The sequence below is a fragment of the Nanorana parkeri genome, unplaced genomic scaffold, assembly GCF_000935625.1.
Source record: "Nanorana parkeri isolate BGI_ZX_2015 unplaced genomic scaffold, ASM93562v1 scaffold952, whole genome shotgun sequence".
Classification (NCBI taxonomy): domain Eukaryota; kingdom Metazoa; phylum Chordata; class Amphibia; order Anura; family Dicroglossidae; genus Nanorana; species Nanorana parkeri.
This window is the reverse complement of record NW_017307220.1, coordinates 44,185-69,082: the sequence shown is the minus strand read 5'-3', so window position 1 is coordinate 69,082 and position 24,898 is coordinate 44,185. Positions and strand designations below refer to the sequence as shown.

General features: G+C 44.8%; 1 protein-coding gene across 1 annotated transcript; it reads right to left on the bottom strand.

Annotated features, from left to right (window-relative positions):
- Window positions 1–4,006: 4,006 nt before the first annotated feature.
- Window positions 4,007–22,934, bottom strand: DBNDD1 (dysbindin domain containing 1). The gene is made up of 4 exons (XM_018566485.1): window positions 22,574–22,934; window positions 8,909–9,070; window positions 8,033–8,173; window positions 4,007–5,213 (listed from the first exon to the last, which is right to left on the bottom strand). Exons 1-4 carry the CDS (start codon window positions 22,602–22,604, stop codon window positions 5,056–5,058), a joined length of 492 nt encoding a protein of 163 aa, XP_018421987.1. The 5' UTR covers window positions 22,605–22,934; the 3' UTR covers window positions 4,007–5,055.
- Window positions 22,935–24,898: the final 1,964 nt, after the last annotated feature.

The window sequence follows — 24,898 nt, the reverse complement described above, 5'->3', positions numbered from 1 at the left end:
CCTAGCGCTAACCCTCCATATAACCCCAACACTAATCCTCCCTATAATCCTAACACAAACCCTAATACTAACCCTCCTGTAACCCTAGCGCTAACCCTCCATATAACCCCAACACTAATCCTCCCTATAATCCTAACACAAACCCTAATACTAACCCTACCTGTAACCTCAACACTAATTCTGTAACACTAGCACTACCCCTTCATATAGCCCCAACGTTAATCCAACCCCAATACTAACTAGTTCTATAACTCATACCTCCAACATCAACCCTCACACTATCTCTTCTTGCAACACTAATCCTCCCTATAATCTTAACACAAACCCTTATACCAACCCTCCTGTAACCTCAACACTAACTAGTTCTGTAACACATATAACTCCAACATCAAAACTTACCATTGGCCTGTGGCCCTTAGTCTCAAGGGGTCCCCATGCAACAGGTGCATGTGTCATTTCCAGAGATGACGCTGTGTGCTGCATCTAATATTCACTGGAAATACTCTTTAATGGATCCCGCCATTGTTCCTTATTATAAAATAATATTATAGTACTTTTCTTTGTGGCACCAGACTCCCTCTGCTGCTCTGAAAACATGGCGCCGCCCTGATAATGAAACCGATGAAGAAAATGTGTCATCACAAAATTGGTCCAAGGGAGCTAAAATAACAAAGATACACTCACCCGAACCGCAATCCCAGCTGACTCCTAGACCGCTCCCTGCAGCCTCGCTCCCCCTCCGCTCCAGCTCTGACTCTGGTTTTTTTTTTGCTCCCTAGGCTAAGTGAACATTTAACCCTTGCAGTGCGGGAGTAGCCCCACCACAAGGGATAAGATTATATTTGCCCAGAGTTCTTCTTTAATAGCCATAAAGTATATACTTTATATATCCATTCTGTGTGCAAATGTCTTTGCAAACCCAGACATTGCCCAGTGATATCAATGTGCGGTACACATCCTGTGCAGAGAGCAGAGCTGTGAGATGGACCCAGCAGGCCCCACCCACTATGGGAATGGGCAGTGACAAGACCAGTCACCCTGCACAAGGAGAGAGAGCAGCAGTGGCCGGTCTTTATTACAGGAAGTGTCACACTGGATTACTGCACAGATCTGGAAGAAATACACAAAGCTCACCAAGATTGAAGGAAGAATACACATGACTTGTATTTAGACAATATTTGCTTATCCTGGAGTTCAGCTTTAACCAATGAATTTCACATTTGTACAAAACTGTTATACCGGTGTGGATAATCTTTTTTTTTTCTTTCGGGGGGTGGGGGTGGGGTTGCATTGCAGGTTGTTCAGTATCCTTACACTGTTGCTGTTCTCTTCCTGCCTTGTCCTCTGCTTGCTTTGGGGTCATGTTGTAACTATCAATAATACATCAGTCACAGAGAGTGCTGGAGCCCAGCCAAACCAATAACAGTTATTCAGTCAGAGACCCGAGGCCTACCTAAACGAACCAGGCTAAGTTTAGTATCATCACAGCTATATACAGGAAACGTGCAAGCGTAAACATTGTCCTGCTTCATCTCCTCCATATGCAGCAAGGTTCAAATAATTCATAATACTTGTTAATCAGGATATCTGGTGAGAGAATAAGGAGGCTGCCAGTGATTTCCTCAAAATACTAATTTTTCCGTGAGTTCCATGCAGATCTAGGGGCTTCAATACTTTTCATGTGTGTGTGTGCAGAAAAGTAAACACTTAGTGGTCTATTTATAGACATTGCACAGAGCCATTCTTCCTGTGAATGTTTATGAATGTTCATTTTGTGTGAATGGATGCAGAAAACGAGCATTCTTACTATATTTTCTTTATGAATCCAATGTGATTTTGACTGTCATCATGTAATACCGCCTTATGGCCACTAGATGGAGCGGCGTAAATGAATACTTCTTTCCTATGCTCCTCATCGCCAACTAGTGGTCATAATGCAGTATTTTACACATTATACATTGGAAAGCGGTATATTTAGCTGTTTACCAGGAGTTCAGCCTTAATTATGTAGAGTGCCTAATAGCAAAAACTTCCTGCCAGGATGGATGAGGTTCAGGTTCACAACTACAATTGGTTCACAGTGGGTTTGAAATCCAATTTCAAACTGCACATGTGTGGTGTAACAGCACGCCTCTGTGCTAGGATACGCATGCCCAGGAGGCACACAGAAGGAGAAAATGACGACACTGGGAAGGGAGCTCACAGACATCACATAGCTGGAGCAGAGGTGAGTATTTGCAGACTTCGGTTCTGGTCTGTATCAGCTGGCTTAGAAGGGCTTTTGGATACGCCAGCTGCCCCATAGCCTATCCAGGGCATGGCATATATGGCACATGCCCTGGGCTCCTCTTGGGGGGGAGGGGGGGGGGGCAGTGCTCGGGGGATCGGAAAGCATTCACTGATCCATGGAGACAGCTGACTTTTATCACTCACCAACCCTCGTCCCATATTCATCTCACCATCCAGCCCAACCTGGGAGACTCTGGTCGGCGTCCCGCCAAGCTCCTGGCAACCAGTGACATCACTGGTTGCCAGGAGCTGTGCGAGGCACCAACTAGAGTGTCCCAGGTTGCTAAGAGCCGGACGGGGAGATGTGTAAGGGCCAGCCCGGCTCTTAGCAACCAGAGGGGGCGGGGAAATGGGTATGCGGGTGGGATGCCGGCCACAGCGTCCCAGGTTGCTAAGAGCCGGGCAGGAAGATTTGTATGGCCCAATAACTGTCCCTAACAACTGATTGATAGCTAGCTCATCCATTGTCAACACCTTAGATATTTTTTCTATTTTTCAGATGATAACTTTTGGTTTTTTTAAACTAATATCAATAGAATGAAAGTAGAATTGAGTGCTGCTGCTGCATGTAATTTCTCACTGTGACTGATATTGTCCCTTAAAACAGTTTTAAGGAATCCTTCACCCTGTTATTTGAACGATTGGGGTATTTTTCATGTTGCCCTCAAAGCTGCATCAATAGGTCCCTGTCTCCGCTGTATTTTTCTTTTTGCCATTGGCATAGGCTCCCCATGTGCCGTGCCTAGCCTCCCGTGCCTTTTTTTACAGCATTTTGCCAACTAGCCCTAATAATGGCCAGAATCTACTTTCAGGATTTGTCCCCCTGGAGACTTCAATGGGATTTGCTTTTAGGTTCGGGTTTCATGAATTCCAAACAGGATTCACCAAACTTTCCCAGCGAATTAAACCTAGGAAGACCCACCATGCCTGCCTGCCAGCTATTCATATGCCTGTCAGTAGCTAGTATTAGTAACAGTAGTTGTAGCTGACAGTGTCTGGTAGGTGTTCTCCTAGTGGGACCAGTTAAGCACTAAATGAAGGTTGCCTATTGGTTTCTTGGCCAATTGGAGACAGCAGTTTGGTTTTGATGCTTTCTCAATGGCAGTATTACAGTCATGAGCGGGTGTGTATGACAAAGAAATCTGCTGACACCTTAAATCTAGAAGGGCAGGCTTGAGGTAAATCTTAAACCCCAAATCCAAGCTCCCTTTTCCCCATGGAGGACCCCAAGGTGGTATCTTTTTATGCTTTTTTTATTTTTATATTTACCTTTTCCAGATGTCTTCAGGCCGGTCACATAATGCCACAGGTTCCCCTTCTTCTTCACCTAATCCCTGGGCTAAGCAGTCCTCAGTGATGCAGAGAGCGGCGCTGACATGATCAGATCAACGCACCTCTCTGTGTCATTTCATTTGAAATTGCGGGGGGGGTCTTCGGGTCTAAGTAATGCCCACCACCAGGACATTTAATGGTGGAAATGGATTTCCTGCGAAGGAGAACAGTACCAGAGAGGACCTGAGTATTGCTTGCAGAGCTGTTTTTTTTTATTTTTAACAGTTTTAAAAACATAAATCCTACAAAGTCCCCATCCTGGACTGGGAACTGCTCCAGGGTTATGGACGAGATACTCACAAGTGGTGAAGGTGCTACCTGATGAATGACAAAGGTTTTAGAGACACTGGACTAGGATAGTACTGGACTCAGAAACAAATGTGCATAATCTTGTGGTTGAGAAATAATTTAATGCAACATGTTGCAAACAACAGAACCATCTAAAACCATCAACGACAAACCCCTTAAGTGCCGTGAACCTCCCCTCGCAGGGGACCTTGAAGGAGAAATCTCTTCGCTGTGGGGCGCAGCCACTTCATGTGATTTTAAAGTGCAAAAGTGTCACCAAAGTAACGAAACGAAAGTGGTCACCTGAACTTTGGAATACACATTGGAACGCTGCTTCTTTCACATGATGTGAGGACTATCTGACAAACTGCTTATGTACTGCATCTGACCACCAACACGATCCACAAATGTTTCGTGGCAAGACTTTGACTCAGCAGGGGGCCGTTAAAGGTATTTAAAGATGTGGTAGATGAGGTGTACTTAAGGCTGCAGGGGGAACTCTGTGCTTATGAAAGACGTTATGTCAACTGGAATTAGTCCCAAAAGCTGTGCACTACCATCTTTAAGTGTGCTCCTCTCTTTTTGTCTTTTGGGAGAGGGGTGGCATGATGGCAGATCTCATGGATGTTCCACCATTATGGGCTGGGTTCTTTACTTTCTTACCAATCTGCATCTGCTGGTATAGACCCAAACAAAGCATTTTTGAGTACTAAGTCTTGGCTTCTTCTTACATGATCTCCTTTGAGTAGTCATCAATCTCTGAGCACCAAGTATATCATAGGGCAGGGAATGGTGTTGAAGGACAATCCATTGGTTGGGTTGTACTACGGTTCTCTGATGTCTTGCTATTGAACTTATTACATAGCTGGTCATTTTACAATGTCACCTATACTAGTGCAGTTACTGATCGTCCACGTTACTTCCAGCTCCTCTACTAAAGGTTCCTTGTGCTGCAAGGAAGTATTAGGAGTAGGACTCTGGACCCAGATTCTATTCTCTGTGAAGTCTATGGGCAGCATCACGAGGGTCTCTGTAGCTAATTCAGTTTTGAGAGCTATGGTCTTGGCACTTTCTGTGGTCCGTTCCCTGATATGAATGATAAGAGGGCAGCAGGGACCAGTTTGAGTTGGGGTAAAGGCTTGTTTTTTAATTCTCTTTGGATCTCTCTATAGCAAGAAACTTGTCCAGCAGGCCTCCTTGCAGTTCTGAGTCACTGAGATGCTTCTTCTCCCTCTCTGCGCGTGATCGGGTCCAAGATGGAGAGCGTAGATACCCAGCACGTGGCAGAGGAGGTAACTGTAGACCTGTAAATGAAGAGATGGTATCAGACAGGGCATTTCCCTGGACACAAAATCCATGTATTTAAACAAAACAGAAATGTCTCTAGGAAGTCTACAACTTAGTGTGTCCTTTCTTCACTAACAAGGTCATAGGAAGAGACAGAGAGCTGAGCTGATCCTTTATGTATTCAGAGCACGCACTCACTCCACACTGGAATTGTTTTATTAAAGGTTCATTAGCCTTGGGATAGATGCTGAGTCACCTGCAAAGCTTGATCATTGTTTTACCCTCAGCACCCTACTCTACTGCAACACAATCTATAGTTTATTCTCAACAAATACATTTTGTATGGCAGATCATTTTCCAAGGTCACATGGGGTCCCTTAGCCATTTGGAATTTATTTTTGCCATCACTGTACAGATTTAGAAGGACATAGCTCCAAGCTATGCTTCGGTTTGATTATGTCACGTTGTGTAACCATACAGGGTTGTCTCTAGGTCTTCCTCCTCTCAGCATCAGGACAGGAAGCTAATCCCCTTGATTAAAATATAAAGTAAAGTGGCCAGTGAACTTGCTATGCACTGTATCTTTTCAGCCCTGTTATTTCCATCCACTGGTCAGATGGATCTGGTACACTGCATTCTGCTGCCCCACTGCTGGGTTTAGGCAGTGAGGTTATTAGACATGTGCATTCCGATTCGGACAAACCTGCAAATCAATGAAAATCAGTTGATTCGGCGGTTTGTCCAAATCCGAAATAAAACGATATTCGGGCATACATAAATTAGTTTTAAGAACACATGTTCTGCGCATGCCCGCCGCCATCTTAAAGGCAGAGCGTATGGCGTCACATGACTGTAACGTCACATGCTGAACGAGCAGTGGCCAGATCATGCGCGCCTCCATTGTGGAGTAGATCTTGGTGTACACCAAGATGGCGGAGCTTGAACATGCGGGCGCCGCCATCTTGGTGTACACCAAGATCTACTCCAAAATGGCGGGGCGCATAATACGCCGGCATGGCCGTCGCTCGTTCTGCGGTTTCAGTGTGCAGTTTCGGATTCGGAGGCTCGTTGCTTCCGAATCCGAAAAAACAACATACATTTTTTTTTCCTTTGACATTTTTCGTTTTCATTTGTTTCATCTGGAAACTAATTTTTTTTGTTGTGCACATGTCTAGAGGTTATCATCTTGAGAAGTAGTGGTATGAGAGAGGTGTAATATATATTTGTTCAATTATAATAAATACTGAATCAAAATTCAGACCAATTTTCAGGCATTCGGACACATCAGAATTTCCAAATCCCAATGCATCCGAATGTGTCTGAATCCGAATTTCTGTTTCTGAGTTTCGGATCCCGTCCGAATTTCATTCAATAACAAAACTGAAATCGGACATGTGACTTTTCTGGCCAATCATGTGTTTTTCTGTTTAATGCATCCGAATGGGTCTGAACACGAATTTTCGTTACGGCAACATGGGAGCCGTATACAGTATATACATATAATACTAAAGCTGAGGCTCCCAGACCTGAATGCCATTTGGGTCTTGGAGCCTCAGCTTTAGTATTATATATATATATATGATTCACAGACCCAGATTCAGGTCTAGGAAATTCAGCTTCAGTATTAATATCTGTATATGGTTTTCTGTGATATTCGCAACGAATATTCGTAAACTCATCCGAAACTAAGGAAATTCAGATTTCGCCCAAATCCGAAACCCGAACCGAATTGAATTTCGGATCGGAATACCAAATTCCGAAATAACGAAATATCCGAACCGAATTTTTTTGCATCTTACATGTCTAATAAATACTAACATCCCCTAGTTTTTCTCTCAAAACTAGGAAAAAATATAAACCAAGTGGGAGCATACCGGTACTTGAAAAGTAAATATGTTAAAGAATCAGTTGTCCAAATTCTATTCAATGCATTAAAATATAATCCATATTAATAGCAAAATTCATGAAGTCACATGTTTAATAGACAAGATTTTAACCTCTACATGCAAACCAGGTTACACTTTCTGTGCGGTAAGACTTATGCTAATTTTGGTCTGTTTGATACTTTTTCCCGTAATAAACCTTTATCCAACAGTGCATATGGAGGATGTAACCCAATGCATTTCTTAAAACATGAGTTTGATTTCTCAGGAGCTTCAGAAGGAAATATTAAGTCTGCATAATATGACCTCTTTCCATATCCATCCGTATTACAATTTGCTGCTGTAAGGTTTCATGCGCCTTTCCCTGAACAAGAAATTCCACAACGCGTTCTTGGTGACTTCAGGTCTCTACAGAAGTGAGGATTAAATCTATTCTAAATCTGTCATTGTATGTCACTGTCACCTCCTGCTTCTGCTGATTGCATTTGTGCCAAAGTGACCGATATATAACTCAGGGAATCGAGGTGCTTTTATTGTTATTGCTTCAAAATAGCCCCGAAGTGAGACTGTATTCCAAGGAAGCAAAAGAGTGGAGGGTAAGAGCTAAGCGGCATTAAGCCTGATTTACCAAAGGAATTAAAAATATTCACTCATTAAATTACATAAAGATTCACTTCAATCATGTGAACAACAAATTCCTGTTTTTTTTAATTAAATGTGCACGATTGGGTATTTAAAGTGAACGCAGCTAGAATTTATTGAGGGGAAAAGTCTTAACTCCTTAATAAATCAGCCTCAGGGTGTGATAGCGCACATTTCTATGTTATAATTACACAAGTAAGTGCAGGATTTAAAAAAAGGACATGCATGCATTGTACATGGACCTTTCCCCTAGGTCTATTTTACTTTTTAATAGATTCATTACATGACAATAGTTTGGATGGATGTCATACCTGGGAGTGGCTCATTGTGTGGATTTTCATCATCAGAGTCGGCGAACACTTCGGCCAGTTCCTGATCTGACATATCTGTGAGTTCGGTCAGGTCTAGGAGATCAAAGTGCACTTCAAGAGAGGAGACACTGCTCAGAGGCTCTGCAGAGGTGCAAACACAAGTTATTTCAGAGGACCCATACACAGAGAAAAATAAATATCCCTTATATGCCCCCTTTATCCCCCCTTATATATGCCCCTTATATCTCCCCTTACATATGCCCTCTATATTCCCCCTTATATATGCCTCTTATATTCCTTCTTATATATGCCCCTTATATTCCTTCTTATATATGCCCCTTATATTCCTTCTTATATATGCCCCTTGTATCCCCCCTTATACAGTATATGCCCCTTATATTACTTCTTATATATGCCCCTTATATTCCCCTTATATATGCCCCTTATATCCCCCTTATATATATGCTCTCTGGCTCCCTCATTCCTTCCCATCCAGGTCTTCTCCAAAGTCTCTCCCATCCTCTGGTACTCCCTACCCCAACCTTTATGGATATCTTCTACTCCTTTAGGCCATCCCTGAAAGCTCTTCTCCTCAGGAAAGTCGCCTCTACCTAACTACTGAAATTTCACTTTCTCATACAACTCATCCCCGCACAGTTACTACCTCTTGTATCACTTGCCCTTCCCCTTTAGATTGTAAACACTCACCGGCAGGTTCCTCCTGACTCTCTTCTTTTGAATTGTATTGTGACTATAATGTCTCTCTTTATGGTAAATCCTTATATATATATATAATGCCCATAAACTGGCTGGAGGTCCTTGAACTGAAAACAGCCCTGGACTCAAGGTACCATGAATCCACCACGGAACACTTACGTCTTCTTTCTGTGACCTGCAGAAGGCCAGAATTTGGTGCCAGGATTCCGGATTGTTCTTCGACAGCCGGTGAATGTTGGGGTTCCTCGACAGTCACCTCTGAAGGGCCACTATGGGGAGAAAGAGCCGAGCTCCCTGCTTCTCTGCTCTGCTCTGCACAGGCTACACGGGAACATAAGGATCAACACATAGATGGGACAGGAAGAAAGACATTGCATATAAAGTATACATAATAAAATACAAGTAAATTGAGCAGCCGACCAGTGATGTATATTATCATGTCCTGAGTCTTTCAAATAAAGGAGTTTGAGGAAAGCCAAACACCTTCACAGTAAGATCAGTTAGGGTCTGGAACTCACTGCCACAGGCGGTGATTTCAGCAAAGAATGTGGAATTGTTCAAGAAACTTTTGGACGATTTCTTAAGGGACCGTAATATACAGGGGTACAGGTACTCCTAGAATGAGATCCTAATAGGTTGGACTTGATGGACTAATGTCTTTATTCAACCTCAAATACTATGTAACTATGTAACTATGTAACAAATCAAGTGCTGCGACACCTCTAACTTAGTTAAATGGCTGCTGCACCTTCTTTGCTAGGGGGTCAGAAATAAAAGCAGCCTGTCCTGTTCCAAAACAGCCAATCAGATTAAATCCTGTAGTGAAAAATGACAGCGGGAATATGAAAATCTAATCTTATATTGTATGCTTTAATTGAAGTGGTCACTGGAACTTGCCATCAATATCTTATTTTATAGAACTCTGGTGTTAAGTGCTCGTTTTGGTCCAGGGTCTAGAATAGAAAGGATACACTCACCCGTGGTGATGACCCCTCACCTACCTCCCTCTCGGCTCCTGCTCTGGGATGTCTCTTGGTGCCTTCACATCTTATATACTGTATGGACATGATGACGGCACGGGTCATTAGACCGCTGCAGCACGGGGGAGAAGCGACTGCTGGGACCGACGATCAGCTGCGTATATCTTTTTATTTTGGACCCTAGAGCAAAATGGGCACTTAACCCTTGCAGTGCGGGATCTACCAGATCAAGGTATTCCTATGATGAACATCCAATGCACCAACTGAAACAAACAATGTTATCTTATGATACCAAGTCACATGCGGTCCTCATACTACAGTACAATCTGTCTGTGTATGCTTGTGTATGTAGCAGGACAGATTTGCCCTATATACCGCAGAACACGCACACCCACACATGTGGTAGAGTCTGACTCACATCTCCACATTTTGGGCTCACTGATCATCTGTCGTCTGTAAAACAACAAAACGACACAAAGCTTATTCCAGAAGACGTTTCACATCCCCTCCTCTTGTGCGGAGGCTAGGGCTAGAAATTATAATAGTATTAAACTCTCAAACATATTTCAATAATGAATCCAGATCAAATAAATATACATCGCTCAGCAAAGTGTTTATTTCCATTTTTCCCCAAACAGTTACAGTCATCACGTTTCCAAATAGCTCCAACTCTCTCAGTTCAGCTTCCCTGAACTTACGATCACATGGGACAGAGCAGTCTCCAGCAGCCATCCATCTGCTAGCTTGGAAAAGAGAGAAAGGAGCAATGGGGAGCAGGGGAATGGTTTGCCTTGCTGTGCCCGTGTGTTCACTGAGCCACACACAGCTTACTAGCACACACAAGGGTGGCTCCATGGGACCCAGCAAGGTAGAGGACCCTAAAACAGGATATCAGGGCCGGTGCTCAGGGGACCAGCTGATTCTGCAGGAAACGAAAACTTTTGAACATTAAGGAGCACCGTCCATTGTAAGTGATTTAATCAGCATTTGAAATAGCCTAACAACCTAATGACTTTACCATCACTGTAAGCTTTTAGACCGATCGTCCTTTCATTGTGTGCGTTTATAGAAATACAATTTACGCAGTCAACAGTGGCGTCACAAGGGGGATGCGGGGGGGGGTGACCCGCACCCGGGTGACACCAAAATGACAGACAGTCATTTTGGTGTCACCCACTCTAAAACGTCGGGCATTCGGTCATCGACCGAGAGCCCGTCAGTGTCAGGAGAGTGACCCTGCTGGCGTCCATCACCAAGATGGCCGCCGGCAGGCGTCAATTAGATGACTGCGTGTGCGCGATGACGTCACTGCGGGGTGTCACCCGGTCCCTGCTTCGGGTGTCACGCGGCCTCGGGACGCCCCTGCCAGTCACTGAATTATCTTTCTATCAAAAGATCTTTCTATGCACATGCCACTTGCATGTGCGCTGCAGGCACAGGCCTGTCTGAGTGGAAACAATAATGATTGACCAGCCCATATATTTTCCTCCTGAGCAGGCCTTGCAATGGAGTGTCAGCCAGGGTTCATGGTGGGGTCTACAAACGTTCCCCAATCCACTTGTAAATGACCAAACTGTTTGACTGTCCACCGAAGTCCGTAGCTACCTTAGAGCCTACTCTCAAAAGCCCTACTCCCGAATTTTTTTTCCATTCTATCCAATATGTGCCGCCCCAATAGGGGCATAGAATATGAGATGCATAGCCTCAGTTAAGATTAGCATTGTTATATAGGTTAGAATTTATATAGTGTGATTTGCCTAACTATTTTCTCATAGCTAAATTCATGTGTTATCCTATGCTGCCATCTAGTGGCCTTTTGTTGTAATGTACATGTTTTTCTGTGATTCTTTGTGATGTCTACGATGTATTTCCTCTCTGTATGTAGCCCCACCCTTCTTCCTGTGTGCAGTACTTCCTGTGTCATGGCCACAGTTGAAAGCCACATGTAACAAGGACACACAGGTAATCTGCACAGTACGGAGGAAAGGCATCATTTTCTGACCGCACAATACTATCACCATTCATCTGCTGTTCCTGTTATCTGCTGTAACCCCTGATGTAAAGAATAAACACCTCTTTGAATGAATCGGTATTGACGAGTTCAGCTATCTGACGGGGATTGTCCGCAGTGAGTATATCTGCTTATACAGGCCAGGCATAGAGGTCTCAGCAAGGGATATATTTCGCTATCACAACGATCGGAGTCAGAATACAATAATAACCACCCAACAGCTTCTATCCTCAGCATTAAACCCTTTTAGTCTACAAGTGGCTCCCTGTTGTCATCTTCCACATCTTACTAACAAATTCTCCGGAACGTTCAATAGCTTATGGAACATGTATGTGTACCTAAACTGGAACCCCGGAGAGGCAATTTCTGCAAATGTAATTGACTATCACAAGGCCCTATTTACTTGCAAAAGCGCAAATGCAAAGCAATTAGCTTTGTTTAGAAAATCATATTGGCCTAGAAAGAGGCTGATTTCCATGGAACTGTATAAGCACAATGGTTTTTCTTTTTTTGTAGCACACATTTCCCTCATAGAACGCACTCTAGTATAGTCCAAAGGTGGAAATGGGAAAATATATGCAAGCAATGCTCCCTATTTTTAGCATTGCCTAGGTGGGGATTACGAATGCCTTCAATGGTCAGAAGTGCCAAAATTTTACAGATGTCACCTGTAAAGTTGTCACCTGTAAATTTTACAGTTGTCACCTGTACAGTTGTCACCTGTAAATTTTACAGTTGTCACCTGGAGTAGAGGGGAAATCTTTCATCTGGCTGAAATGTTCTGGTGATGATTATTAAACACGGGCTATCCCCTCACTTCCTGTAACTTCACTGAAATGAGCAGAGAACAGCAAATAACTTATAAAGAGACATGGGCGACCTTGTGGTGTCATCCCAGACCTTACATGCATCCTGGCCACAGGGGTAGGCCATGAGGGGCACAAGAGTGGGTTAGGAGGGCAATATGCCCAGTTTGGCCCCATTGTGTGTGTCTTGTGTCTGTGGTTGTGTATGTATGTCAGTGTTTTTGAGGGCACGTTCACACAAATACAATGCGTTAATCACATAGTTCCGTGCGAATACCGCACTGTACCATGCAATCGCACCTGCCGTGCATTCTGGTGTGGGAAGCCACAGCTTGTATGCCCACACCGGAACGCACTGTACCCTAATTCCATGCATTCAATTGCATTGTGACTTGGGTCACGACTTAATGATCAAGGACAAATGTGGGTCCTGAGGTTACACAGGTTGAGAACCACTGGTCTAAAGGACACTTACTTATGTACTGGTTGGGTCATGAAATCTATAGAAGCAGTTGCAAGGAATGACAAGACTCGTCATGTGGATGGACATCTGTAGGTCAGTGCTCCAACATAACTAAATATCTCAGAAAGCCCACCACTACAACATGTCAGCCTATACAACCTCCCAATAACCAAAAGCCTTTTAACAGAGCCTCCCACCCCAAGTCCTGACTCCATCAACTAATGCTCCCTTTCACAGGAGCCCAAGGCTTTTCCCCATAGTTCTCCTTAGGGTAACAGGAGGACACAAACTAGCGTCCTCCCGTCACCCTAAGCTCAGTATACCACGAGCTGCAATTATGCCGGGATCCGCTCAGCTGCGTGAGTGACAGTGGAATCCAACCCCTCCCCTGTCACGGCAGAGAGCCGTGACAGGATCGAGAGGTGAGGGAACGCCGGTATGTGTTCGCTCACCTCCCGATCTACTGAGCCCACCTGTGACAGTCTCATTGTCACAAGTCGGCTAGAACTATGAGGTGAGTGAAAAGCACTCATCTCAGTTCTCCTTTAAAATATAGTTACATAGTTACATAGATGGTCAGGTTGAAAAAAGCCACATGTCCATCGAGCTCAAACTATAGAGATATGAAAAAAGCCTAAACAGAACGCTATGACCACAATTACCCCCTGATATGATGATATAATAGGATTCGTCTCCCCTGAAATTCTACCATCCCTGGGCACAGCCTGTGTCGCTCTCTTATAAATCCGTAGCCTACATAGTCACTACAAAACTATACGATTTTCTATTTTGAAATAGAAAAAAAGAATTCTATTCACGTATCCTCTTGATGGCTTCCGGGAATTCTTTGATGAAAGAAAGATTTCTGTAAGACAGATGCTAAATTCGCATCCTTAGCAGCCGAAATTAGAAAAAATGACCCCTTCAATAATGTAGAACAAAAAGCAATTGTGTCCAGTGGCATCAGAAAATAACAGAATCTCAGGCTGAGCAATCTAAAAGGACGGCATTCTGTAGAAGCTGAGATCAGAACCTATATACTATACTATATATACTTATATACTAGTATATAAACATAGAGAGGGAGCAGATATAAAACCAAGCAGATAAGGTCGCTGTAAAGTATATGTAAACCCAATAGCTACCATTTCATACAAGCTTTACCATTTCAAAAGTAATTTCCAATATTTGTTAATCTGACGTTCTCATTAAAATAATAGCTGCTGACCCTGCCATTAAGGTCCTTGTTTAGGCATCTCCAGTTATAGGGTGGCAACTCTCTAATTGACGCCTGCCGGCGGCCATCTTGGTGATTGTCGAGTGCCACAGAGAGGAGGGGACGTTCACCTGGCGGCATGAGGTATGCCGCCGGGTGCCCTCCTCTCTCCTGACACTGTCGGGCTCTTGGTCCATGACCGAGTGCCCAGCTTTTTATAGGGGGTGACACCAAAATGACAGTGGTGTCACCCGGGTGCAGGTGCACCCCCCTTGTGACGCCACTGGAGACAAGTGGCCATTTTAACACACATTATGCTGGTATGGTCCGCTGTTGTCTCCATAAGGACACCTGCTCTGAGATATGCTATGCAGCGATTATCAGCGCATACCTCCCATTTGGAGGAACTGTCCCTCATTGGGAACTAAATCCCACTGTCCCTCTTTCTTCATTAGTTTGGTCTGATGTCTAGGAAAATGTACTATTTAACTACCAAAAGTGTTATATTTCACTCAAGCTTCCATCCCACCTTTTATTTATCTCATTTGCTATTTTGAAAAGCAGAAAGAAAGTAAACGTAATGGTGGAAAATACGATTTTTAGGTTTTACCAATCATTTTTTATATAAATCCTTAAAGTCGTATTAAACTCTCAAACCTTTTTTTCAATACTGAATCCAAATCAAACAAATACACATTGCCCATAAATGTGTTTCGTCATACTTTTACCCAGGCATCTACAGTCATCATGTTTCCAGACAGCTGATTCTCTCAACTCCTGTTCCCTTAAAGGAGAACTATGGGGTTAAGGCTTTTCCCCATAGTTCTCATTAGGGTAACGGGAGGACACAAACTAGCGTCCTCCCGTCACCCTAAGCTCAGTATACCGCGAGCGGCGGCTCGCGGTATACTGAGACGCCGCAGCTGAAGCGGATCCCGACAATTATGTCTGGATCCGCCCAGCTGTGTGAGTGACAGCTGGCTCTGCCTATCTTGAATCAAGGCCATTGTCAGAGACAGGATTTGCTCCCTACTCTGTGGAGGAGTATGATTTCTTACAACCAGCGCCACAAAACTAAGAAAAGATAAAGAAACAAAAAACGAGTATACACGCTGCATATGTATTAGCCGCACTTCACCAGTTTCCTTCTTGAATGCTATTTACATGTATACAGTAGAGACTGGCATCGACTACAGAGACTGTAAGTGTCTTCTATGACAAATGATACCGCCTCTGGCCTTGGCACCGGGTTGTTGTTGTGAATGATCTATAACTGTATCTGCGCACTCTCAGGAGGGATGTGTCGCTAGGATTAAATACCATGTGACTCTCAGCACGCCGCTCTCCGGGGGATCACCACTGTGCCACCACCACCAGATGCAGCCCGGCTGCTAATGAGGACAATTACCGATGCCGACAAACAGTACAAATCTGACATGTCAGTAAAAGCTGTGTAACGGTCCTCTTCTCCAGACTTGGTCTACAGTAAATGAGATCTGTGAGGACTTTATTCAATACGCAGTACAGAGAGCAATGTCTATAGGACGGCGCAATAAAGAAATGTTACATAGTCCAACATAAAGGCAGAATAAGCATCAGTTTTATATGCGATGTGCAATTCACTTAATTTCATTTAAGGATTTACTCCTTCGGTGACCCCGTAGCTTCCAACCTTCTGAGATGACAAAGAGGGTCACCTTTAACCAGGGGCGTCCAGAGGCTGGGTGTCACCCGGAGCGGTTACCGGGTGACACCCCATTGTGATGTCACCACACGCGTGCGCGATGACGTCATTGCGCATGAGCCGCGATCTTATTGATACCTGCCGGCGGCCATCTTGGTCTCCCGTCGGGTCCCCACCTCTCTCCCGAAACTGACTTTTCATGGGGCGGGGTGATAGACACCAAAATGACATTTTGGTGTCTCCCCTTCAATGGTGTCATCCGGGTGCGGGCCGCACCCCCCGCACCCTCCTTGTGACGCCACTACCTTTAACACAACATATGTAAAGGAACCCTCCACCTCCACCAAGGTACAGGAATCAAATAATAATTAAGGTTAAAAAACAACTTCCTGGATTCCCAGTGTGCTTTGAATTCCTTTCCCTGCCGCTTGATGTGACACAGGCACAACTAGGCAACCCACACCCCTTCCCACTCGCTCCTCCTTCCTCTCTTCTCCAAGCTAGTAGATGAACAGTTGCTGGAGTCTGCACTATCCCTTGTGATTTTGCACTGGAAAGGAAGTTTGGGGAAGCTGATCTGAGAGAGTTGGAGCTGTTCTCCACAAACACTACTTTAAAATCTTATTGAATTTTTGAGGGTTTAATACTACTTCATATCTATGGAGATGATACAATCAGATTGTAGCAGATGTGGCCTTTCATGAGCATCGCCTATATGGCTCCATTCCAACCAAATGGATTCAATCCTTCATTCTCCAAATGTCATTTTCCAGCACAGTCTTGAACTGAATTGGTTCTCATTTACGCAATTCTTAGAACATACTCCTTTGAGTCTCTGCTCAATCATTTCTTACATTACACAACGTTCCATTTCTAAAACCCATTCCGCTTCTTTTATGTTTTATATGAAAATGATATCATCTTGGGAACAAAGCATCGCCACCTCCCATGCATGGATTCCATGCTGAACATCAGGCACATGGCTACATACACAACTGATCGACATACATATTAGGAGGTGTTTGGCCTGCCAAAGGGGTTTTTATATACATGCAGTCATGACATTTACACAGCTCTGCCACATAGCACTGCCAACCCTGTGACCTGATTTTTCTCTGTGCAACTCAGTCACTCCCCACCTCAGCCTGAGACTGGATAGCAAAGCTGATGATGAATTCATCTCTCTGCTCTCTACTTTCCTGCCGGCACGCTCCATGTCGGTATATGTGAGTGCTACAGCCCAGATACTCTACATAACGCCAGGTTCACACTATGGCGACCTGTGACCGCATGGGAATCATGCACGAAACCGCGCAGATGGTCGCGTGGTCATGGAATCGCCCACCACCGCCAATTGCACTGGCGGTGACATTTCCTAATGGCACCCCTTTCTTGTTGGGCAGATTGCTCAGTGTTGCGCCGGGCAGATTGCACGGTGTTGCGCCAGGGCAGATTGCGCGGTGTTGCGCCAGGGCAGATTGCGCAGTGTTTTCGCCGGGCAGATTGCGCGGTGTTGCGTTGGGCAGATTGTGTAATGTCCCGCCAGGCAGATTACGCTATGTCGTGCTGGGAACATTGCGCAGTGTCGTGCCAGGCAGATTGCACGGTTACCTGCCATGGTACGTGTCGCCAAAAGAGGTACATGTACCGATTGCCGCACGGATGTAACCCCATTGATATCAATGGGGCCGCGCAGCAGTCGCTGTGGGCAATGGTGCACGATCACGCGGTCCCGGGAGGCGCGTCCTGCTAGAACTGCTCACCTACCAAAGGATGTGTACATCTGTCCCACCACAGTTATAATATACACACACATCAGGAAGACCGGGTGACACCACTTCATCTGTTAGTATTAAGGAATACAGCGGTGTCACCTCCTCACCACCACAGCCTCCTGATTGGACAATGACAGAGTAGCTACACACTGTTAAAACATCAACTCTGCTCTCTCCTCCTGTCAGAATTTTCCCTGTCAAGATTGGCTGCTAGTGCTGCCCTTCCCTCTCCGAGTCTGTGTGCTGGTGATAACAGGAGGATAACATCAAGAAAGATTCCGGTTATTCTGGCTATAGGTGAAATATGGAGCTCAGCTTTATAAAGAATGAAACAGAAGAAGTAAGACTTGTTAATATTTCTGAATGCAAGCAGTGAAAGGACCGGAATTTGTCTTTGTTTCAGCTCCGACAGCATAGCAAAGACTGAGGGAGGGTGAAGCAGCGCAAGGAGCCATCCAGCTGTACTGTAGTGCTCATATGCTGATAGGACCAGAGAGCAGAGTGACAGATGAACTCATCACCGTGCTGCTTCGCTTTTCAGTGCCCAATCACAAGCTGGGGGAGGGACAAGACCTGTAAGAATGACTAAAGTGCAGCCGAGGAAAATCAGGTCTCCTGCCCTGCAGATAGAGCTGTACTGCGTAGCAGAGCTTTGTAGAAAAACTCAAACTGGATGGACAAAATCAAATCCTTTGGCAGATAAAACATCTCCCACATGTTTCGTCTCTCCAGGAATTCAGCTTTAAATATACATAGGAAGAGGCCTCTTGTTTCTGTTAAAGCAGCTGCAGTGGGATGTTGGGGGGTAATGAATCTCAAGAAAGAGGTTTCCTAAGCCGGGGGTTATACTCAACCCACCAGCATCCAGCAAACCCTGAGAGATCAGTTTTAGGTGTGCCTACCCTTTCACATCTAAGCAGATGTAAAACAGGCTTTTGCTGCAGGGATTAGAGACGCGGCATATGGAGCTTTGGAAACTTAAACTTAAGCGCCTGGGGACTTTGTCACCCTCTCCATGACGGTCAGGCCGCGGTGACACGTTGCCGTATCACAGCACAATGTGACATTCTAGAAACCGATTCCGTTCTTACGCAGCTGTTTTGCGGCTGTTATAAAGAAACGCTCGGCATTCCAAGATCAAGTATTTTATTTTCTGGTACCATCAATGTGAGCAGACACGCTTCCTCCCTTCCTCCCAGACTAGGAGTGCAGTTACAGACCTCCGAGAGTCTGGCCAAATAGTCATCCAATCTGCACCGAGGGCGCTATGTACTTCCAATCTTTGCCGGAATCTTTTCACTATGGACTCCAGGAACAGTAACGACTCCCAAAATGTTTTTAGTTATAATAGATTTTATTGCAAAATGCAAAGTATTCCCTAAAATAAATCTGCTACATTCTTACTGCACATGTCAATGGGGGGAATTGATAAAAACTGAAGCAGGCCAAATCTGGAGCAGCTGGGCAGGGCAACCAATCAGCTTCTCTCTTTCATTTTCAAATCTTAAAAGGAGAACTATGAGGTGAGTGCTTTTCACTCAGCCTGATAGTTCTAGCCGACCTGTTACAATGAGACTGTCACAGGTCGGCTCTATAGATCGGGAAGTGAGCGAACACATACCGGCATTCGCTCACCTCTCGATCCTGTCACGGCTCTCTGCTGTGATAGGGGCTGGATTCCCCCCTCCCCGCTCGCGCTGACTGGCGGAACGGACGGGGGAGGGGGCTGGTACAGCTGGCTCTGCCTCTAGATAGGCAGAGCCAGCTGTCAGTCACGCAGCTGGGCGGATCCCGGCACAATTGTCGGGATCCGCTTCAGCGTCTCAGTATACCGCGAGCAGCAGCTTGCGGTATACTGCGGCGTCTCAGTATACTGAGCCTAGGGTGACGGTAGGACGCTAGTTTGTGTCCTCCCGTTACCCTAAGGAGAACTATGGGGAAAAGCCTTAACCCCATAGTTCTCCTTTAACTGAACAATCTGAAGAGAGAAGCTGATTGGTTGCCTTGGGCAACTGCTCCAGATTCTGTCTGCTCCAGTTCTGATAAATTCCCCTCAATATCTTTTATTTTGATGCAGTTCCTGCTGAACAATAAGCAGATTCAACAGGAATGTTTGTATATACTAATTTAGTTTGCATCTAGGAATAAAAAGGAAAGCTGCATTGAAATGGGAGCTCAGACCTTGCCGTTGCTGAATAATAAGCAGTCATAGTGAATGATGATTATCACATTAAAGAAGAATATTTTATTTTGATGCCGTTCATGTTGTGATTGCTGATTAATAAGCAGTGCAAATTCAACAGGATAAATAAATTTGCATCCATGAATAAAAAGGAAAGACGGCTAGAGATGGGAACTCAGACCTCTGGCCTGTACCCGCAAAGTGCAGATGTTTAAAACAGCCAGACTCAAAGTAAATGATCATTACATTAAAGAATATTTTATTTTGATGCATCTATGTTGTCGTTGCTGATTAATAAGCAGTGCAAATTAAACTGGAACGCTTTTCATTGAATTGAATTTGCATCCATGAATAAAAAGGAAATGTGCATTATAATGGGAGATCAGACCTCTGGCCTGTACCTGCAAAGTGCAGATTTTAAAGGGCCAGGCTCATAGTGAATGATTATTACATTAAAGGAGAATATTTTATTTTGATGCCGTTCATGTTGTCGTTGCTGATTAATAAGCAGTGCAAATTCAACAGGAATGCTTTCCATTTAATTAAATTAGCATCCATGAATAAAAAGGAAATACGTCTGGAAATGGGGGCTCAGACCTCTGGCCTGTGCCTGCAAAGTGGAGACATTTTAAACAGCCCGACTCATGGTGAATGATTATCTCATTAAAGAAGAATATTTTATTTTGATGCAGTTCATGTTGTCGTTGCTGATTAATAAGCAGTGCAAATTCAACAGGAACGTTTTAATTTAAATAAATTTGCATCCATGAATAAAAAGGAAAGACGGCTAGGAATTGGAGCTCAGACCTCTGGCCCGTACCTGCAAAGTGCAGACATTTTAAACAGCCCGACTCCTAGTGAATGATTGTCTCATTAAAGAAGAATATTTTATTTTGATGCAGTTCATGTTGTCGTTGCTGATTAATAAGCAGTGCAAATTCAACAGGAACGTTTTTCATTTAATTAAATTAGCATCCATGAATAAAAAGGAAAGATGCATTATAATGGGAGTTCAGACCTCTGGCCTGTGCTTGCAAAGTGCAGACATTTAAAGGGCCAGGCTCATAGTGAATGATTATATTAAAGAAGATTACTTTATTTTGATGCAATTCATGTTGTTGTTGCTGATTGATAAGCAGTGCAAATTCAACAGGCAATATTTTAATTTAATAACTGCATTTGCATCCATGAATAAAAAGGAAATACGGCTAGAAATTGGATCTCCAACCTCTGGCCTCTGCGAAGTGCAGATATTTAAAATGGCCAGACTCCTAGTGAATGATTATTACTTCAGATACAACCCATGCAAACATAGGGAGGACATACAAACTCCATGACGGTGTCCTCACGTGTTGGGACTCCCCTGGAGAAACTGTTGCAACAGCATTTGGGCATGCAGCAGTTTAATCAATAGCTAAAATGTCCATTAAAAAAAGAACTCTAGGAAATCTAAAAATTAACCCTTGCAGTGGGGCTACCCCCGCACTGCAAGGGTTAACTGCTCATTTTGGTCTAGGGGGGCTAAAATAAAGCAGATATACTCACTTGATCCTCAGTCCCGCTAGGCTGCTAGACCGGTCCCTGCAGCCTCTTCTCCCCTGGGCTCCGGCGGTGTAGGGAACCTTGACGTCATCACATCTAATGCAGCTCCATTGACTTGCATTAGACGTGAGGACGCCAAGGGACATCCCACGGCCAGAGCAGGGGGGAAAGAGGTGAGCGGTCACTGCCGCAGGATCAGGTTGAGTATATTTTCTTTATTTTGGCACCTCTAGACCAAAATGAGCAGTTAACCCTTGCAGTGTGGGGGTAGCCCCACTGCAAGTGTTAATTTTTAGATTTCCTGGGGTTCTTCTTTCATGTAATAATCATTCACTATGATCCTGGCCATTGTAAATGTCTGCACTTTGCAGGCACTGGCCGGAGGTCTGAGCTCCCATTTTCTTTTATATTTTAGCTGTTGAGTAAACTGCTGCATGTCCAAATGCTCTTGCAACAGTTTTTCCAGGGTAGTCACGACACGTGAGGACATCATCATGGAGTTTGTATGTCCTCCCTGTGTCTGAATGGGTTGTGTCCAGTGTTCCCCCACCAATCCAGAACCTGCTGGTAGTTCAATGAGCTTCCACCCAAAAACTAGTCTTTGTTTGACTGCAGTGGGAAGCTCTGTCACAGGGGAAGGAATTTATTGGAATGGTTTGTGTACTTCAAGTGCAGTTGAGTTTAGCGGCACTCAAGAAATACATTTAAAAAAAATAAAATAAAATCATTTAAAATAAATAATAATAATCAATAAAAATGAAGTAATATAAAGAAAATCAATAAATGTAATAAACTGTAAAAGGGAACATTTATACATTGTATCTTTTTCTTCTCATCAGGTATGCCATGGAGGTTCTAGAATGTATCAGACACGGAATAATTCATACTTTGCCCACAGAGCCTGTGGGTGGTCCAAAGTGATTGTGGTGCCCCTCGATGGAGCATCCTCTGATCAATGCGGTACTCGCCGGTCTGCAAAGTGTGCAGATCTCCCATCCCTTTCTCATAGACTTCCCAGACCTTCGCCAGGCTACCGGCAGCAAAAGCCCAGTTGAATGTGACTAACTACTACTAGCTATGCCGATACGGGGAGTTTGTAAAAAGAAAAAATAAAGTGGGAGAAGGGGCCTGCCCTAGGTGCGTCGGCACAGGACATGTCACTCACCTGAAGCATCAGGCCCTTGCTGGGTCTCCATCCAGACACTGAGCCAGGGGTTGTACCCTCCTTGAGCTGTGCAGGCAGAAAAAGGGCAGGGGGCAGCATCAGATACAGCCTCCTCCTTGCAGCATACGGCAGGCTGGGTGTTCTGCAGCACAGGCACACATCCCCAGCCTGAGAGCCTGTGTGATAAGTGAGCCTCGCATTGCAAATGAGCAGACAGAGGGAGTGCGAGGCTGCGAAGGGGAGGGATGAGGAGGAGATGAGACTCGGAGTGTCAAGAGACGTGTGCGCCTGTGTGTGTGTGTAGGAGACACTGGCATGGAGCCCAGACTGGTGAAGTGGGCATGTCAGCTCCATGGAGGCAGGATGCTGCAGAGCGTTGCAGAGTGTCACGGACCAGACTGCGTCCTGGGGACGTGCCTTGATTGGCATCATCTTTGCATAGTTTCCAGTGACACTTTGCTGCCGAGACCGTGTGTAAGCTAGGGCAGCCTTGGAAGACAATGACGCACCAAAAAGACGCGTCTGGTAAATTAGACACGAGCCATTCGATCGGCAAAGATTTGCTCATCTTTTTCAGACAATTTTTCGATTCGCCTCCATATGTACACATTGCCCCCGTATGTTAGTTCTTGGTGCAGATTTTGGTGCTAACAACAAATGTGATCAGTACTCAGAACAATACTATTAAAGTCAAAAGGTTTTTAAGCCATTTCAAATGCTGATAAAATCCCTTACAATGGATGCTGCTGCTTAATATTTAAAAGTCCCTTGAGCACCGGCTCTGATATACTGTTTTAGGGTGACTCCTTTCCCTTGCAGGGTCCTATAGAGCCATCCTTGTGTGTGCGAATAAGCTGTATCTCCACACACACACACGCACACACACATCAAGGCAATCCACTCCTCTCCTCCCTGCTCCTCCCTTCTCCAAGCTAGTAGATGGACAGTTGCTGGAGACTGCTCTGTCCCTTGTGATCTTGTACTGGGCATGAAGTTCAGGGATGCTGAGCTGAGGGAGTTGGAGCTGTTTGGAAACATGATGACCGTAAGTGCTTGTGCAAAAATGTAAAGAAATATTTTAAGGGTAATGTATATTTATTTGATCTGGATTCATTATTGGAAAAAACTTTTAAGCGTTTAATACTACTTTAAAGAGACCCTGTTGCCAGACCATCCATTTAAAAAAAAATCTTCCCAAAAGATTATAGGGTTATTCACGAAGGAGCCGAAGGATCCAGCCGTGGCTTCGGCTGATCCTTTGGCTTTCTTCGGCATGACTCTGCCCTTCGGTTCAGTCAGACCGAAGGGCTGCTCTGCGGGCTATTCACTATAGCCCGTACAGTAGCCGAAGGTGGCCGAGCAGCTCAGCCAAGCCAAAGGCATATGCTTCGGCTCGACTGAGCCAAAATGACAGCCAAGGCGAGGCAAACAGCCCGGCGAAGGCCGGACGTAAGCTTTGTAAATGACAGCTAAGCGGAGCCAGCAGTGATCTCGCGGCTGTCTACGCTCAGTTGTAATGACAGATCAGTGTCCCCAATGACCTGGGAATGCTGATCTGTCATAGAACAATAACAACTGGGCAGAGCCAGCCGTGACATCACGGCCAGCTCCGCCCAGTTGTTATTCAATGGGCGGGACCTGCTAGAAGACTCTAGCAGGTGCCGGCCAATAGGAAACAGTTGGGCGGAGTTAGCTGTCACTGCTAGCTCCGCCCAATTGTTTTTTTGTCTATTTTTTTTCTTTTTTAAAATATCTTTATTGATATTTTAATTTCACTATTTATTAACATTTTTAAAATATTTTCTTAACCTTTTTTTCTTTTAATCCTACTATTTTCACTATTTTCTATTCTGCTCAGTACCACGGAGGTACCGAGCAGAATGCCGCTCGGCAGCATTCGGCTATTCACTCACTGTCATTTGGCCCCTCTGTGAATAGGGGCGAACGGCAGCGAGTGAGCTGCCGGAGCTTCGGCTCAGCCGATCCTTCTGCACTTCGGCTCAGCCGAACATGCTCTGCTGAAGTGCAGCCGAAGGTAGCCGATGTACGGCTGAAATCAGCTGTACAAGCCAGAAGTGAATAGTCGAATAGTGTTCAGCTCACTTCACTCCGGCTGGGGTATTCACTCGGCTGCCTTCGGCAGCTGAGTGAATAGCCCCCTATATGTGCTTTGAATGTAATTTCGGCATGGTATGTACATGTAAGAACCTCCCGTGTGCGGACATCCAAAAGATTGGGCAGCAGTGGTTTAGTGGTTAGCACTGCACAGGGGCGTCCCGAGGCTGGGTGACACCCGGAGCGCTTACCGAGTGTCACCCCGCCAAC